Source organism: Scyliorhinus canicula, chromosome 10 (assembly GCF_902713615.1).
Source record: "Scyliorhinus canicula chromosome 10, sScyCan1.1, whole genome shotgun sequence".
Lineage (NCBI taxonomy): Eukaryota > Metazoa > Chordata > Chondrichthyes > Carcharhiniformes > Scyliorhinidae > Scyliorhinus > Scyliorhinus canicula.
Window position 1 is genome coordinate 105,731,953 of NC_052155.1, and position 17,376 is coordinate 105,749,328.

At 41.3% G+C, this 17,376-nt stretch overlaps 1 protein-coding gene across 6 annotated transcripts in view; it reads right to left on the reverse strand.

Moving 5' to 3' along the window:
- Positions 1-17,376, reverse strand: part of pde7a (phosphodiesterase 7A) — a 114,463-nt gene that overhangs the window by 49,194 nt on the left and 47,893 nt on the right. For 3 of the 6 annotated variants that reach the window (XM_038809489.1, XM_038809491.1, XM_038809494.1), the window contains 2 exons: positions 8,823-8,883; positions 6,203-6,286 (listed from right to left, as the gene is read on the reverse strand). In XM_038809489.1, coding sequence (XP_038665417.1) covers positions 6,203-6,286; positions 8,823-8,883 — 145 coding nt within the window. Of the gene's footprint in view, positions 1-6,202; positions 6,287-8,822; positions 8,884-12,555; positions 12,625-15,692; positions 15,738-16,772; positions 16,834-17,376 lie in introns of those variants that run through there. The other 3 variants (XM_038809488.1, XM_038809493.1, XM_038809492.1) reach the window with 3 other exon arrangements.

A 17,376-nucleotide genomic window follows, 5' to 3' on the forward strand; every position in this document is an offset into this window, starting at 1 on the left:
TTATGAGAGAAGATTTTGAAGCGTGCATTTGGGAGGAGTGAGATTTGGCCACTTCTGGGTTATTGCTCACTCTGCACCAGATATGCACTCTTAATCTCTTCAATTCTCCATTCAAGAAACTTGGCCTGTCCTTGAATAATCAAACCAAAAATCTGGTCAACCAAATATTCCATCTCCCATATATGTTGAAGGAGAGTCTCTGGAATAGGTTGAGCACCTCCCATATATTGGCAGCTGCCTCTCTCAGAAAAATTACCATCGTTGAGGAGATCAAACCCCAGCTCAACCTTCTACAATGTACAGCAGTGAGCATTTGACAACAAAACCTCCGCAAGTCAATGAATGCTCGAATAATCAGAGAAGCGGTCATTACCACTTTCCTGCACTGCAGTGAGATCTGAATAGTATGTCACACACAAGGGCCAACTTCAGTGGACTGATGGCCAAAAACTGTCTCCCCTGCCAGCTCCTGCTCCACAGTTCTCAGTGATCCTGGGAGGATAAAGGAAACACTTCAAAAGACACTCTGAAGCTCTCCTTGGAAATGTGACAACATTGGCATTTAATGATCTGGAGGAGCGTGCTATCAAACGTTGAGAATGACGACAACTTAACCATCAAGCTGCTTCACACTTCCGAGTCATGACATCTTTGCGAAGGTAAATTGGCAGCTGAGAAGGAAAGGAATGGAAGTAATTCCTGCACTCCAAACTCACTACCTTCACTACTTTCAGGTACATCATTGCGGCCAAAGATCTGCAAGTTCAAAATTGGCCTGTTCAGTCTCATGAAGACCCATGGTAGAAACTTGTGACCGAGTAACTGCCAATCTCGTTTCAAAGGAAAATAGAAAATGTTGAAATGTCCATGCCATTACACCTCTAGTTTTCACCAATACTTCCTGTAAGAATATTTATGGGCCTTACTGCAACCCCTTAAAATAGGCATTGGCCATTTAAGTTACTACAGTGAGGTCCTGTTGCAGATATCACAAATATTCCCTGCCTGAAGTAGCACACTCACTTTGAAGAGCAGATACACCAGTGGGAGTTCACCTACATTTGTAATTAGCTCTGACACAGAAAAATGGGTGGATTTGGTAGATGTCCTAGCCCAACCCAGAACTTGGGACAACATACCTTAAAAGGAAACATTGCTCGATCTTCAGCTCCCCAGTCGATCCATCATTAATTTCCTACAGCTCAGCACTTGGTAATCTAATGCCTTCCTCATTCAATCACTGCTTCTAGTTCACAGTGCAACACCCTCAATTCAGATTTGCAAGGGCTGTTTGTAAAACCACTCTGGGATTATTCTTGGGAGTGAAAGTCACAATGAACTATTTGTGACAAGCAGGGCCCCCTACATGTATTTTTAAATAACTCTGTTGCACAGTAAATGAGAAATTCAATGTTATAAATAAATAATATTTTTGCATGTTAAAACAGGAGACATAATTAATTACAAAGTCTCTTTCATGTTCCCAGGAAAAACATGAAAGTGTTGATGCAGGTAACAAAAAAAAACATATTTTACACGTCACACAAGGACAAGTAAACATGTTAAAGAGCAGGTGTTCCTGGATACTCTCCTGACATTATCCTTTTAATTCAGTACAGACAGTACATGAAGAACAATGAATCCAAATTAATTACTATAATGGTACTTTAGCCCACAATTGCACATTCCAATATTAAGGCAATTAGATCTACACTAATAAATTTTAAATGCCCTGTGCAACATTTTACTTTACTTGCCTATAAATATTACATAAAACAGAAAAGTACTGCTTTCTCATCTAATTAACATTCTCAAGAGGAAACTTCTCAGATATTCCAAGCAGTCAACTCATTAGAAACTATATCTTAATTAGATGCAATGTTGTGAAGCACCTATCTCGACAAATTACATGAAGTTGAATTTCTATCCACAAATTACCTTCCTTGTCCCAAAGTAACTATAACATACCCATGAGATTCTGAGTTAAACACAAGATCAGCTATAATTTCAGAAAATGGAGATTACAAAATTCATATTGATTTTTGTTCTGCACCAGTTTTACTGAAGGCGAGAAAACTGCACAATACGTCATTACCTGTGCTCACATGTAACTGGCTGTTACTGTAATATGATATTTTAGTCATATGATCATAGGATTTACAGTGCAGAAGGAGGCCATTCAGCCCATCGAGTCTGCACCGGTTCTTGGAAAGAGCACCCCACCCAAGCCCACACCTCCACCATATCCCCATAACCCAGTAACCCCACCCAACACGAAGGGCAATTTTGGTCACTAAGGGTAATTTATCATGGCCAATCCACCTAACCTGCACATCTTTGGACTGTGGGAGGAAACCGGAGCACCTGGAGGAAACCCACACACACACAGGGAGGATGTGCAGACTCCGCACAGACATTCAGTTAATACATCTGCTATTCTCGTCACCTTTTGCAATACATCATACCTAGAGCATACAAGTGTGGAAAAGGCCATTGCAAGTACATCTAGCCGGAATCGAACCTGGAACCCTGGAGCTGTGAAGCAATTGTGCTTTCCACAATGCTACCGTGCTGCCCAACTGCTTGAAATTTCATGGACATGTTGCTGTAAAAGACAATACCATGAAGAATATCGCTCAAATGGCTGCTAAGTGACATCTTGGATACATTGTAAATCCTTGTGTAATCAACTTCATTGGTTAAACTATTCACACATCGCTAACTGTAATGACAACTTGGAAAAACCCCAGAAATAGCATTAAAACATGAGAGATCAAAGCACCTTTCAGTTTGAAGACAAATTACTTTTGAAGTCTAACAAAGAACTGCGTCATTGCAGTGCACTTGTGAAAAGCAGCATATATAATGTGGTTTCAACAAGAAGCATGCAGAGCTTTTAAGTAATATTTTTCCTTACAGATTGGTACGCAAGCCATTCACCATTTTAAGGACTTTTCATGCTTGAAATCAGATGTGGTTGGTAATGCCTTTCAAACAAGTGTTACTTCTGGAAAAATATCCGGAGGCTTTTAAAAACAGCTCAGGCCTAAAATGTCAATGAAGATATTCAAAAACATTGATAACTTTATATCTCGTTTGATTTATTTTGTTTTTAATTATATTAGAAACTTTACTTAAGTCAGGGTTATTCGAGTTTAGTTGAAAGATAAATGGCAGCCAGTCAAAGTGTTTCAGCTTCGCAACTCACATCTAACTCAGAACAGCTAGATGTACTTGCAATGGCCTTTTCCACACTTGTATGCTCTAGGTATGATGTATTGCAAAAGGTGACGAGAATAGCAGATGTATTAACTGAATGTCAAATTACTTCTGGCTGCAAGTTAACAGGCTTCCAGAAATTAGCCCTGTTTCAGTAATAACATAGAAAGGCCCCAAGACAAATCACAAAAACTTATTGTTCAAAAACAAAAATAAAAAGGTGGGAGTGACCAAATATTTGGTTAAAGAGGTACATTTTATAAGGAGCTTTTATAGAGAGAGTAGAATTCCAGAGCTCGGGGCCTAGATTCTGAAGGAACAGCTGACAGAAGGACAGTGGGACAAGGGGAGCCGAGGAAGCAGAGCAGCCAGTCAGAGAAATACCAAGTTAACAGTCTGGAGAAGGTTACAGAGATGGGGAAAGGCAAAGCCTTAAAGTAATTCAAATTCCCTCAGTGTTTATAAGTTCGGGCATTTGTGGATTTTGCCAATGTATTCAAATGAGCAGAGCTGTGAATAAGTAGGATTTTGCGCAAATAGGATACAAGAGTTTTTCATTAACTGAAGTTTATGGAGGGTGGATGATAGAAAGTGAAACAGAAGAGCACTAGAATCATTAGGTCTGGTGAAGAAAGCATAGATGAGGGTTATCAGCAGTGGATGGGCAATGCACAGAACTAGAATGATTAGGTCTAGGAGTACTGGGACAAATTGGTAGGCAGTCTTTGTGACACAGATCTAAGGGGTCGGAAACTCAGCTCAAATAGATAGGATGCCAAGGTTTTTAAAGATCTGGCTCAACACGAGACAATGGATGGGGTGGAGAATGGAACCAACACAGAGGATACGGAATTAGTGATAGGCCTGAAGATAATGTCTGTAACCTTCCCTGTTGTATTGTTGCATTTCATCTAGGACTGGATTATAGACATGCGATACAAAACAGTGGATGGAACAAGGGAAATAGGCAATGAAAGGTAGAGAAGGAGCTCATCAAAATACATAAAAAACTAGTCTAAAACTTCAGATAATATTGCTAGAGGTCAAAAGGGAGATGAAACAGTACTAGGCCATTCAGCTCTTTGATCCTGTTTCGCCATTCTATTGGATCATGGCAGGAGTGTCCCTCAACTCTGTTTACCTGCCTTTGCTCTATATCTTATTTAGTAGCTTAACCCAACAAAGTCCAACCTTGAAACTTAAGTGTCACAGCATCTATCTTTTTGGGGAAGATGATTCCAGATTTGCAGTCTTTTGTGTGACAAAGCTTTTCCTGATATTACCCTGAATGCCTTAAATCTAATTTTAACCTTTTTGTTGTGGATTCTTCTAGCAAAGGAAATAAGATTCTCAGCATTCAGTCTCAATATGGATGGCACGGTTGCACAGTGGTTAGCACTGCTGTCTCACAGCATCAGGGACCTGGGTTTGGAGACTGTGCAGAGTTTGTACGTTCTCCCTGTGTCCACCAGGTATTCCGGTTTCCTCCCTAGTCCAAAGATGTGCAGGTTAGGTGGACTGGACATGCTAAATTGCCCCTTAGTGTCCCAAAGATTAGGTAGGGTTATGGGGATAGGGCAGGGGGTTGGGCCTGGATGAGGTGCTCTTTCGGAGGGTCAGTGCATACGTGATGGGCGAAACGGACCCCTTCTGCACTGTACGGATTCTATCAAATCAATTTCATCATTTTAAACACCTTAATTAGATCACTGCTCAACCTTCTAAATCAAGGGAATACAAACCATGTTTATAGTCTGTACTCATAATCCTGGTATCACGCTGGAAAATATGCAATGTTGCCCTTCTAAGGCCTATAGGTCTTCCATGAGAAGGAACCAAAGATAGATTCTAGTGGCAATCTGCTGGTAGCACAGGGTAGCGTTAGTTTTTGAGGAAGCAGATGACGATAATTGTTTTGACAGGAGTGGGACTAAACTGGAGGAGAGGGAGATGACAATGATTTCGAAAGGATGAGAGACAGCACTTGAGAGGAAACTATTTACAAAATCAGCTGGCCAAAGAGCGAGGAGGGGAAGTTCAGTGGAATTAACCAAAAAGAGCATGAAGTCAGGCTCAGGGACAAGATATGCTCAGACATCTGAACATGGAGATAAGAGAGAAAGTAGTGAAAGACAATGATAGACAAAGAAGTTCATGAACCCCTTGTACTGGTTATTAGAAGTGGGAGCAGAGAAGGCAAGAAGAAGCGTTTAAGGGAACGATTGGTGAGAGAGAAAAAAGTCCAAGGTTAACCTCCAGGATGATCCTGAAGTAATAAATAATTGACAAATTCAGTCTTGCTAATGAAATTAAACTTTCATGGTCATAGAGTTGTAGAGTTTTACAGTACAGAAAGAGGTCCTTCGGCCTATTGTGTCAGTGCTGTCCATCAAGTACCTATCTATTCTAATCTATTTTCCAGCTCTTGGTCTATAGCCTTGTATGCTATGGAGTTTCAAGTGTCCATCTAAATGCTTCTTCTTAAATATTGCATGGGATCCTGCCTCTACCATCCTTTCAACCAGTGACTTCAGATTCCCACCTCCCTTTGGGTGAAAAATCTTTTTCTCAAAACCCTCCAAATCTTCTGCTCCTTTCCATAAATCTATGTCCCTGGTTATTGACCCTTTTACTAAGGGAAAAGGTTCCTTCCCAAGTTCCTACCCCCCCCCCCCCCCCCCCCCCCCAAAACCCATATACACCCCCCCACCCCCCCAAGCCTTCTCTGCTCTAAGGAAAACAACCCCAGCCTAACCGGCCTCTCTCCCTGATATGACGACTCAGATAACCTTTTCTCTGTAAAAATGATCACATTTGTGGTGTTTCGGCATTCCAAGTTTCTTTCTACTTTACACTAAGTACAACGATATGATACATTCCTTGATCAAGCTAGATTACAACTAACACATTTCCTTCCAAAACATGAAAAGAGAGTTGCTCTTTAAACAACCTCTCAGTAAGATAGGTCAAATAACATACTTACAGTGCAAGAGGCGAAAATCAACGTAAGGATGAGAATCTCTTCTTTCAGGTTGAAATCCTGCCCGGCTCCTCACCCGTACATCCCCTAAAAGAAAGCACAAAGCATATTTTAAGAATGCCCAGGGTTTACATAAGTGCCGATAGAATCATACCCAGCCCAGCATGATGTGTAGTCTTCACCAGAGAGGACAAGCCAGGAAAACAAAAAGTCTGCAATAAAGATATACAAGTGAATTCAGATGACTGATTTACCCTTTATCCACAAGATCTGCAATAAGCACAATTCTCTTGAATATCTGTATCTAATTCACACCAATGTGACCTGCAGTGGACATTTCTATCTTTTTATTTCAAGCTACAGCAATCCTACTCTGTTGTTATGGCATTTTCTATTGTTGGTAACATTTTCTGTACATCCCAGATGGCTAAATTGGTTTCTTTGGTTCAAAGGGGGAAGAAAGATGAAAAAGTTTACACTGATGTAGCATTTTCTTCAGGAGATCGGAAAGAAACTCATATCCAACGGGCACAATGAATCTTGAAGTGTGATAATTGTAGTATACAAGGAAATACAACTCCTGGTTGTATAAGGTCACGTTACTGAAAAAATAACCAGCGTCTCTGTTTCAGATGTGTTAGTTCAGGATGCTGTTATACTTGTTTATAGACAAATTGCTTGCAGTTGATTGGCCTCTTCCCCTTGATCCAACACGCCTGCCTCTGATTCAGGTTATAGTATTCACGACTGATAATTCCATGCTGATGGCATGCTGCAGTATCGGATATGCTGCCTTTAAGTTTTTGTTACTACACCACCTGCCTGTTCAGGTACCTGTATATTAAGAGAAGTGTGACATGATAGGGAAAACATTTCCTCGAGCCCTCCAAATGTTTTCCCTCGGGTACTTGTCAAAACCCCTTTTGAAAGCCCCGATTGAATCTGTCTTAACCACAATCTCAGGTAGTGTATTCCAGATCCTAACCACGCCCAGCATAAAATGTTTGCCCGTCATGTCACTATTGGTTCTTTTGCCAATCACTTTAACTTGGAAATATTACTTGGCAGGAATTATGCACATTGTACATCTCCAAATCCTGCGAAGCAGAAATCGTGCAGGCCAATGTGCTCAAAAGTTTGCATCCAGTTTGTCACAATTGGGCTGTCATGCTGTTTTCATCATACCAAGGTATAACAACTAGAATTATTATTAGTTTAAATTTATGTAGGTTATATACTTATCTTAATAAGCAATAGGTTTGACCCCTCAAGAAGCTAGGTAGCACTGTGAAACTTTACTTCTTCTTTGTTTGTTTGCACTGAAACTCTGAATCCACCCCTCGTTCCCGATGCCCACCCACCAGCAACATTATTGCCCTCTGATATTCTTCATGGCAGGTTGATGTCCCCTCTTCCACCACTGTCCACCTGTTCTTCTTTCTCGATTAAATCGTACATAATTTTTCCCACAGGGTTTCTCCAGATTGTACACAGTTGGAAAAAACTCAAAACATCAAAATTATGTACTTTAGTTTCTCATGATGGTTCTTCACCACTGTTGCAGCAGATGAACGCGAGAAAGAATCCCCAGAGGAAATTCACCTTCTCAAAGTTAATTTAGTGGTTCAGCCCAGGGAAATCAATTGTTTCTGTCTGCAATTTTGAGAGACAAGGACATGGATATGGAGACAAAAAGCTGGGCTAACTGAAACAGCATGCATCTTAGAACGAGGGAGGTTATAATGGGAAGGAGACCGGCAGTAAGTGAAGGGGAGGCTGTAGCTGAAGGGGGAATAGCATGCAGTCTCAGTGGAAAGTAACAATTGCAGTCGAGTAACAAGGATGCCGAGATCAGTGGCCGGAATGCAATCCACACTTGTGATGCTCACAAGGAATGCCGCAAGAATTAACCAGAGCGACTAGGACCAGGATGTGCAAGTAATGAGGGTATGAGTCACAGGGAGCCTGTGTAGCAATGTTCATTATACAGTGTGAGAGAAGGGGTAAATTAGCCAAAATCTAATTGAATTGTAACCACTTTAAGCATGTTACCTCCCTACATGGTAAGAGAAGAGGCGGACAAAATTAGAAGATGACACAGAGCAACTCTACAGGATGAAAAATGCCAACAGAAGGATTAAGAAACAGAAACAATCCTGCCTCACGGTAGCACAGTGGTTAGCACAATTGCTTAACAGCTCCAGGGTCAATTCCCGGCTTGGGTCACTGACTGTGTGGAGTCTGCACGTTCGCCCCATGTCTGCGTGGGTTTCCTCCGGGTGCTCCGGTTTCCTCCCACAGCCCAAAGATGTGCAGGTTAGGTGGATTGGCCATGATAAATTGCCCGTAGTGTCCAAAAAAGGTTAGGTGGGGTTACGGGGATAGGGTGGAGGCGTGGGCTTTAAGTAGTGTGCTCCTTCCAAGGGTCGGTGCAGACTCGATGGGCTGAATGGCCTCCTTCTACACTGTAAATTCTATGATTCACAAGAACCAGTGCTATGGAAGATCCCGAGCAAGAGCATGAGACTGGTATTGACTAGGCATGTTCGGATAATCTGAGCCATTGACTAGGCATGTTCGGATAATCTGAGCCACAAGACAAGAATATAACTGGATTACTCACCTAACATACGAATGTACAGAGCAGTCTGATCTGAGCTTTCGTAGGATATTGCTCCTCGTCTCTGAAAAATAGGAGACCAGACAAAAATTGTTACTTTTCAAAATAAGAGTTCAACTCCAGAAAGCAGAAAGTGCAAAAAAGGCATATTCACTGAAAATATGTTCTTTCTTTTTAAATAGGCTGGAGGAAGTATACAAAACTAAGACAGAATTCACATTCATGTTAGAATGCGGTCAACTGGGTTTGACTGGAAGACAAACAGAAAATATCTTCAGCTAATAAAAAATACCAATGATTACGAGTCAAGATTAAGAGTTTAACTTAATCTCAGAACACAGGAACAGAAATAGGCCATTGAGTCCCTCAAGTCTGTTTCATCATTTTAATAGGATTAGCTCAGCTCCATTTGACCATCTTTGCAATGGAGGTAAATGGCAAATTATAATGCAGATAACTGTGAGGTGATGCACTTATTACGAAAAGTAGAACATCACATATACCATAGAATATAAGAAACTGAATGGGATCGAAGAGCAGATGTCAAGAGATAAGCAAAAGCATAAACACAGGTTAGCGAAGCAATGAAAATTGCTAACAGAGCATCAGGATTTGTTTCTAAGGATTCAAAAAAAATGAGAAGTAATAAAGTGGGAAGACTAAACCACTGGGTGCGATTGGCGCAACGTGGCTGTAGATCCCTCCTTCTACACTGTAAATTCAATGGGAGCTCACTTAGAGATTGGGGCACCATTTCAAAATGGCGGCCTGATCTTGGAGTTCAGCTCCTCAGTGATGAAAATAATTCTAACTGTGGGCTAAACTGGTGAGAAACTCCCCATGCCCAAAAAGTGACTAATTATTAGTTAGATAGTAGTGGGAAACTCCCAGCAGAACAGACTACAATTGGCACTTAGAAACGTTTCTTTTAGATTGCGCCTACTGTTTTTGGTCTAGCCTCTAAACTCCATTCTCTTGCTTCCTGGCAAAAGTGCAAGATTAAGCCAGCCTGTTTGCATCTGGTGTCACATTTAATCCCGATACAAACTTCCAGATTTATATTCGAGCCATCAGCTATTTACGTCTCCATAACTTTGCCCAGATTCACTCCTGCCTCAGCTCATCTGCTAAAACTCTCATTTATGCCTTTGTTACCTCTATACTCAACTACTCCAATGCACTCCAGGCTGACCCCCACAAGCCCAGTTGCTCCTGCCTTAACTTGCAACACTCCCATTGCTCATCACCCGAGTTTGCTGACATACACTGACTGCCAGGCAAGCAACTGAACGGGCAGCCCGGTGGTGCAGTGGTTAGCATTGCTGCCTCACAGCGTCGAGGTCCCAGGTTCGATCCCGGCTCCAGGTTACCGTCCGTGTGGAGTTCGCACATTTCCCCCCACGTTTGCATGGGTTTCACCCCCATAACCCAAAAGATATGCAGATAGGTGGATTGGCCAAGCTAAATTGCCCTTTAATTGGAAAAAATGAATTGGGTACTCTAAACTAATTTTTTTTTTTTAAAAAAAGGCAAGCATCGGACTTTAAATTTCTCATCCTGATTTTCAAATCGCTCAATGGCCTTGCTTTTACCCTGGTTTAGCTCACTGGGCTAAATCGCTGGCTTTTAAAGCAGACCAGCAGCACAGTTTGATTCCCGTACCAGCCTCCCCGGACAGGCGCCGGAATGTGGCGACTCGGGGCTTTTCACAGTAACTTCATTGAAGTCTACTCGTGACAATAAGCGATTTTCATTTCATTTTTTTCATTTCTGCAACCTCCTCCACAATCCTCAGAGATATCTGTGCACTTCTAATTATGTCCTCTTGTACATTTCCAGTTATAACTGCTCCATCTATGCCTCAGTTGACTCGGTCCCAAGCACTGGAATACTTTCCCTAAACCTCTGGTCTAACTCACTTTCTTTTCAGACACACCTTAAAAGCTGCCTCTTTGACCACGCTTTTGAGGATGTGGCCAGAGATACACCCTCATGTGTCTCAGCATCATACTGTTAAGAATGTTCCTGTGAAGTGCCCAACTTGCAGAGAGCCTTGATGAGGGAGGAGAAGCCACCTTGCAAGATGGAAAAGGAGGATTTGAGAAGGAAGAATGACAAATGTTCAGTAGCTTTAATTATTTTGAGAGGTGGGCAAAAGTCTTTACTTTCCCTGAAGGCATTAAGAATCAATGATTGTGAAACAAGAGTCAAATATAGATAGGATTAATAGGGGCATCATGTCCCTTCACTAAAGGACCTGTAGGGTTCTTATGACTATCAGGAGCTTTCATGGTCATCTGATGCTAGTTTAAATATTAAAAGATTCACTGAATTCAAATTCACAATCTACCATGATGGGATTTAAATGTGATCTCTGGGGGCTACTTCAGCATAATCACAACAGGGTTACCATGCCCAGGAATGTACAGCGAGCTGGATTCAAAGCTGGAATACTAAAGCATTATTAAATTAGATCTGTGCCAGTTACTATTGCAATAACATTTAATCAAAAAAAAAAGGATGGCTATGAAGGTGGAAATTTAAGCATAATTATTGTGACAGGAAAAAAATGAGCCTGGTTTTGGGATGGGTCACTATTTAACAACTTTGGAGAAAAGCAATAGATATTAAAGAAATGAGGGGGTCAAGAGCACTTGAGGAATGCTGCAATCCTGGCAGTTTTGGAATGAAAAAAGGAATAGTATCAGAAGACAGGAAACCATTTCCAGTGATAGTCTGCACGGGGTGTAGGTAAAAAAAATATAAGAAATGGGAGCAGGATTAAGTTATTCAACCCATCACGCCTGCTTCACCATTCAACAACATCATGACTGATCTGATTGTGACCTTAACCCCACCTTCTTTCCTCCCATAAATAACCTTTGGCTTCTTTGTAAATCAGAATATGTCCAACTCATTCTTGAATATATTCAATCACCCAACCTGCACTGTTCTCTGTAGAAGAGAATTCCAAAGAACCTCAAAAGAAAAATTCCACCTCGTCTCTCTGAAATAGGAGACCCTCTAAAATTGCAACCTCTAGAAAGTCTATATCTAGATTCCACCACAAGGGGAAACACCCTCTCAACATCCACCCCGTCAATATTTTATGTTTTAAATAAGGTCACCTTGCATTCTTTTAAACTCCAGAGTATAAGCCCAACCTGCTCAACCTTTCCTCACAAGACAACCCCTCATCCCAGTAATCTATCGAGTGAACCTTTTCTGAATTGCTTCCAATGCATAAGTCGTGGGTGTGCTAGAATACCCTCTACTTGCCCAGATAAGTGCAGCTCCAACAACACTCAAAGCTTGATACTATCCAAGCCAAAGCAGCTTGCTTAACTGTCCATCGACCACAGGAACACCAAGGATCATTCCATAACACCTTTAAAGCCCACAATCGCTACCACCTAGGAAAGGGCAGCAGGTGGATGTGAACACCACCAAGTCACACATCTAACTTGAAAATATATAACTGTTCCTGGGTTAAAATCCCCCCCCCCCCCCCCCACAACAGCACTGTGGTGCACCTACAGCACATTTACTGCAGCAGTTCAAAAAAGGCAATTCACAATCAACTTCTCATGGGTAATTAAGGGTGGGCAGCTGGCCTTGCCAGTGACACATTTCTGACAAATGAATAAAAGGTTCAGAACACTGCACCATATGTTACAATAAAATGTTACATTACAAATTGGCACGACAGGTGCAAACGTTCATTGGACCAACATACCCAAACAATCAAGCATTCCATAAGCAAGGTCCACAAACAAGATGGACGCCTGGATTTGACAGCCCACTGCTAAAACAAAAACAAAACTATGTTTTTGGAAAGGAGAATGTGCCGACAGGTACACAAATATTTTACAACAGAAGTGTTTTGTATATTCTCTGCCATTGCGGGTCAGGTTATATTTTGGTAACCGTGTACCTCACTTAGGGAAAAAAAACAGTGATATGGGGGATAGTTGGACAGGTGGAGTTTGAGGTCAAAGATCAGCAATGATTGTACAGCATGACGGAACAGGCACAGAGGGCCAAATAACCTACTTCTCATTTCTTTTGTAAATTGGATCAGACTGATTCTGGGGTCTTACATAGTAATGTATTAGAAATATACCCATGCGTTTTAAGGAACAATAAATTATGGGTGTTACAGTTAAATGTTAAACTCTTTAAAATAAATTAGGATAATAATTCAATTATTTCCACATTGCCCACATATTTTTGCCAAACTGAAAATATAACCTCACAAAACGGTCTATATTCATGCTGAGAGCAGTTTGACACTTTTAATTTTAAAAAAAAAAGGGTAAAACACTTTCTAACCTACATACAAAATTTCTTTTTTTCTCCTAATTTCTATCTTCCTTCTCACCCTCTCACTTTGCTCAGTCTTCTGCCACACACTATCTCCCAACCTTCTCGGGTTCTCCCTCCTGTCCTGAACTTTTTCTTCCTTAGGTTTTCTCTCCTCCTCCCCTCAAAATACTGGAATGTGTGTGTGTGTATATGGTCATTGATAATGGATATTGGGGATTGGATGGGGGGGGGGGGGCAATCAGTTGCAATTCGAAGGGGTAGGGAGACAAAGGGGTCAAGGTTTTGCCTTACTCACCTCACCTTTTCTGGCTCAGGAGGTGATGATACAAATTGCAATGCCCTGTCAGTCATGCTGAGATTAGCTAACACAGCAGAGCCTATGGATTTGACATGGGACCGTACTCTGTCACATACATGTCGACAATCCACTTATCATGCAGACATTCAGATTTGTGAAATCCTCTTTACACTTGTCATCATTTGTGACCCAAAATTAGTGTGCATCGTCAAATTCACAGAACCACATTTCAGTGCTCCGAAGTCTGGTGTCTAATGCACTGAACAGGGAGTTCTCATCTCCAGTATTCAAAGCTGTCATTCTGTACCTTCCCATTAACAATTCATGCTCAAACCAAGATCAATCACCTGATTTTTTGTGACACTTATTTTTTTTAAAATTATTTGGGGATAAATTATTTTTATCTGACCTACTTGTGTGGGGATGACAAAATTGGGTGGATTTGGATTTGTTTAATGTCACGTGTAGAGGTACAAATCATGTTAAAGATTCACAATCGGAGTGAGTGGTCAGAAAGGGGACTGGTGTCAGTGCTTGGAGAAGTATAGGTTAATAAGGGACAGACAGTACCAGGTTGTTAAGGCAAATCATGTCTGACCAACTATCTGAATATTTTGAAGAATTAGCAGAGTGGGAAGCTGAAGGCAGGGCAATAGATGTACGTGTATAAACGTTAAAAATGCAATTTATTAAATGGCACTTTAAGACTTATTCAAAAAATAGAAACACTTGGGAATGAAGGGACAAACACCACATTATCCTTTCATTACTTAAATTTTTGTTTGTAGGACCTTGCAGCGCACAAAATTAGTTACCACGTTTCCTATGTAACAAGAATGACCACTTCAAAAGTACTTAATTAGCTGTAAAGCAATTTAGGATGATTCAACGGTCATGAAAGGCACGAGATAAAAGCACTTACTTTAAGAATTTGTGCCATTATTAGATAAATGCAGAAAATAGTATGCTTTAAAATTTTACTTTGAAGGAATTAAACCCTAAAATATAATGGGGGAACATGCACCCAATAGCTATATACAAGCCCTTTTTATGGCAACAGGCTGTGAGGCATGTGTGTTCCTTGTCTTGGATAGGTATTGATAAATTAAGCAAATAGATTTCAATTACATACAAGGTCATCCACTTTGGACTTAAAAAGGATAGAACAAACTACTTTCTAAATGGTGAAACTCAAAACAGTGGAGGTCCAAAGGTTGCCCAGATAATTATAATCTAATGAACAAACACAGAATAATCTAAAGGCTGATGGAATACTAGCCTTTATATCTAGAGAACTAGAATAAAATGGGATACAAGTTATACTAAAGCAATGCAAACCTGTGGTAGTTTTACACCTACAGTCCTGTGAGCAGATTTGGGCACCACACCAGACAAAGAATACATTGACCAGAAGTATGTTCTGAAAACAGCCAATCTCATCTGATCTTGAAAGCTAAAAGGATTCTGGCCTGGTTAGTACGTGGATGGGAGACGGTCTGGGTGTATTCCAGGTGCAGTTGGCTGAGTCAACATGACATGATGATGAGCATGGCTGCTTCCCAAGCAGTTGGCCTGGGTTCCATTCTCAGCCATCGCAATTTATGATCTTGATGCCATTCAAATGTGGAACTCCGAATCGTTTTGAGGGAGTGCAACACTGATTGCCAGAATAATACCCGAAGAGAGGTTACACAAGCTAGGGTGTATTCCCTAGAATTTAAAAAGGTTAAGAGATGATTTGATCAAAGTTTTCAAGGTATTAAGAGGAACAGAGGGAAAGTAGAAACTTTTGCTGGTTGGGAATCTTGGATTAAGGGGCTTAGTCTAAAATCAAGAGCCAACCCTTCATGGCTGAAGTTAGGAAACACTTCGACATGCAAAGGATGGTAGAAATCTAGAACTACCTTCTGTAACCAGCAATTGATACTAAATCAATTAGTTAAAGTAATTTTAAATCTAAAATTGCTCGATGTTATTATTAACCAAAAGGTATTAAGTAAAGGATACGGGGCAGAAAGCTTTAAGTCACAGATCAGCCATGATCACAATGGCGGAACAGGTTCAAGGAGCCAAAAGTCACGCGCCGGTTCAGACAGCACCTCATGGATGAACAATTCATTAACATATTTAAATCCAGCTTTCACACCTTACTTCAGAGTCCGATTTAAATATAATGCCAACTGGGCATCCCAGAGCTCAAGATGCATGGTAGCAAAACGAAAGAGGGAAAGGGAGAGCTGTCAGCTTACCGGACAAGTGCTTTCATGGGCCAGAAGCATCAGGAGTTCTGTCCCCCAGGCAAACCTCAATTCCCTCTACTTTCCTGCCCATCCCTAATGGCCTTGCAACTGACAACCTCCTCCATCCAACCCAGTCAGTGATCGACCTCTTCACCCCTCCACACCTGGCCTGTACTGCCTTTGCTGGGTGTAGCCTGGTACTGGTTTTCCTCACCCAGCCTGCCTGCCAATTTGTCCAACCGGTAGGTAGGCATGTTATGGAAGAAAATAAATGGGAAGTTCTGCCAATCTTCTGTCACAGCCATGCTGGATTTCCACCCCTACTGCTACAATGCCCCGGAAATAATAAAGCCAATGATGCTCTTAGAAAATTAAACAGAACAAGTCTTCTCTCTGGTGCAATGGACTCGATGGGCCGAGTGGCCAAATTCTGCTCCTATGGTCGACCAGATCAGATCATTTTCCAAAAAGTGATAGATCTCTTGTAAAGATCAGTTTGTTAAATTGCCAACCGCGAAGATTCTTTCCTCACTGAGAAAGTAAACAAAGGTACTGTACTAGCTTTTAACAGCAGATAACTACCTACAAGTGATGTCCTTCTGCATTACACAAAGGACAAAACATCACTTTGTGCCAATACCTTAATTAAATAAATCTGTTAATGGAACAACTGCCTCTATAGATTGAAACGTAAAGCAGTTTTTGAACAGTAAAAGCTTCAAAGGGTTTCTCTTGTGTTTAATGGCCAGAGGCTGATTGTAGATCCAGGTATAGCTCCCTGAACAGATACCACCAATATGAATGATGCCACACTGAATGAAGGCAAATTCCAGATATTCTTTCCAGGAAGCTAACTCTCCTGCGTAATCCAATTCAACATTCAAGGCTTGGCCACACATAACACCCCATTTTGACCCTCAGTGCTTTTAGTATTTTCATGACTTTTAATTTCTGGAAAATTGGCAAGTATGGTAACCTATTTCTCCTGCACCAAGGTCAACAGTAATATTCTTGCCAGTAGGATCAACAAACCTAGCAAATTTAGAATTAAATTTAGAACCTTCATGGCCCATTTTCTCAGCTACTCACCAGACAAATAGCTCCTGGGGACATGAATGTGTTTCACCAACAGCGAAAGAGAGAGAGAGAGAGAGAGAGAGAGAGTGGGAGGGAGGGAGGGAGGGAGAGAGAGAGAGTGGGAGGGAGGGAGGGAGGGAGGGAGAGAGAAAGAGTGGGAGGAGATCATGAGACAGCTGATAGATACACTGACAAAAATGAAAGCACTGCCCACTGTGAGAGTGAGATGCTCCACCCAAACCAAGGAAGAGAGGGCAGAGATAGATGCTAACTGACGCATTGTCTTTACTCTTTGAACCTGTAGAGGGAGATTCAATTTAAAAAGCGACTTTGGTTAAATTTGGGAGACAGGGTTGTAGGTTATGAGCCTGTGAAGGTTTACACCTGTGGGCTGAGTCGGTTAATAAGATATTGTAACCTTTGTCACCAAGTTGTACAGAGTGTTCCTAATGTAACATTTTTTGATCATCTAATACACGGCACCTGGAATGAAAGGGAATGCCTTCTGTGTCCAAATCTCCATCATTTCTATGTCAACTAAATTCCCTTTGCACGTGCTCGATTTAGCCGACACCTCCGGGTAGAATTTTCCAGAGCCTGGAAGGCGACAGTAGAG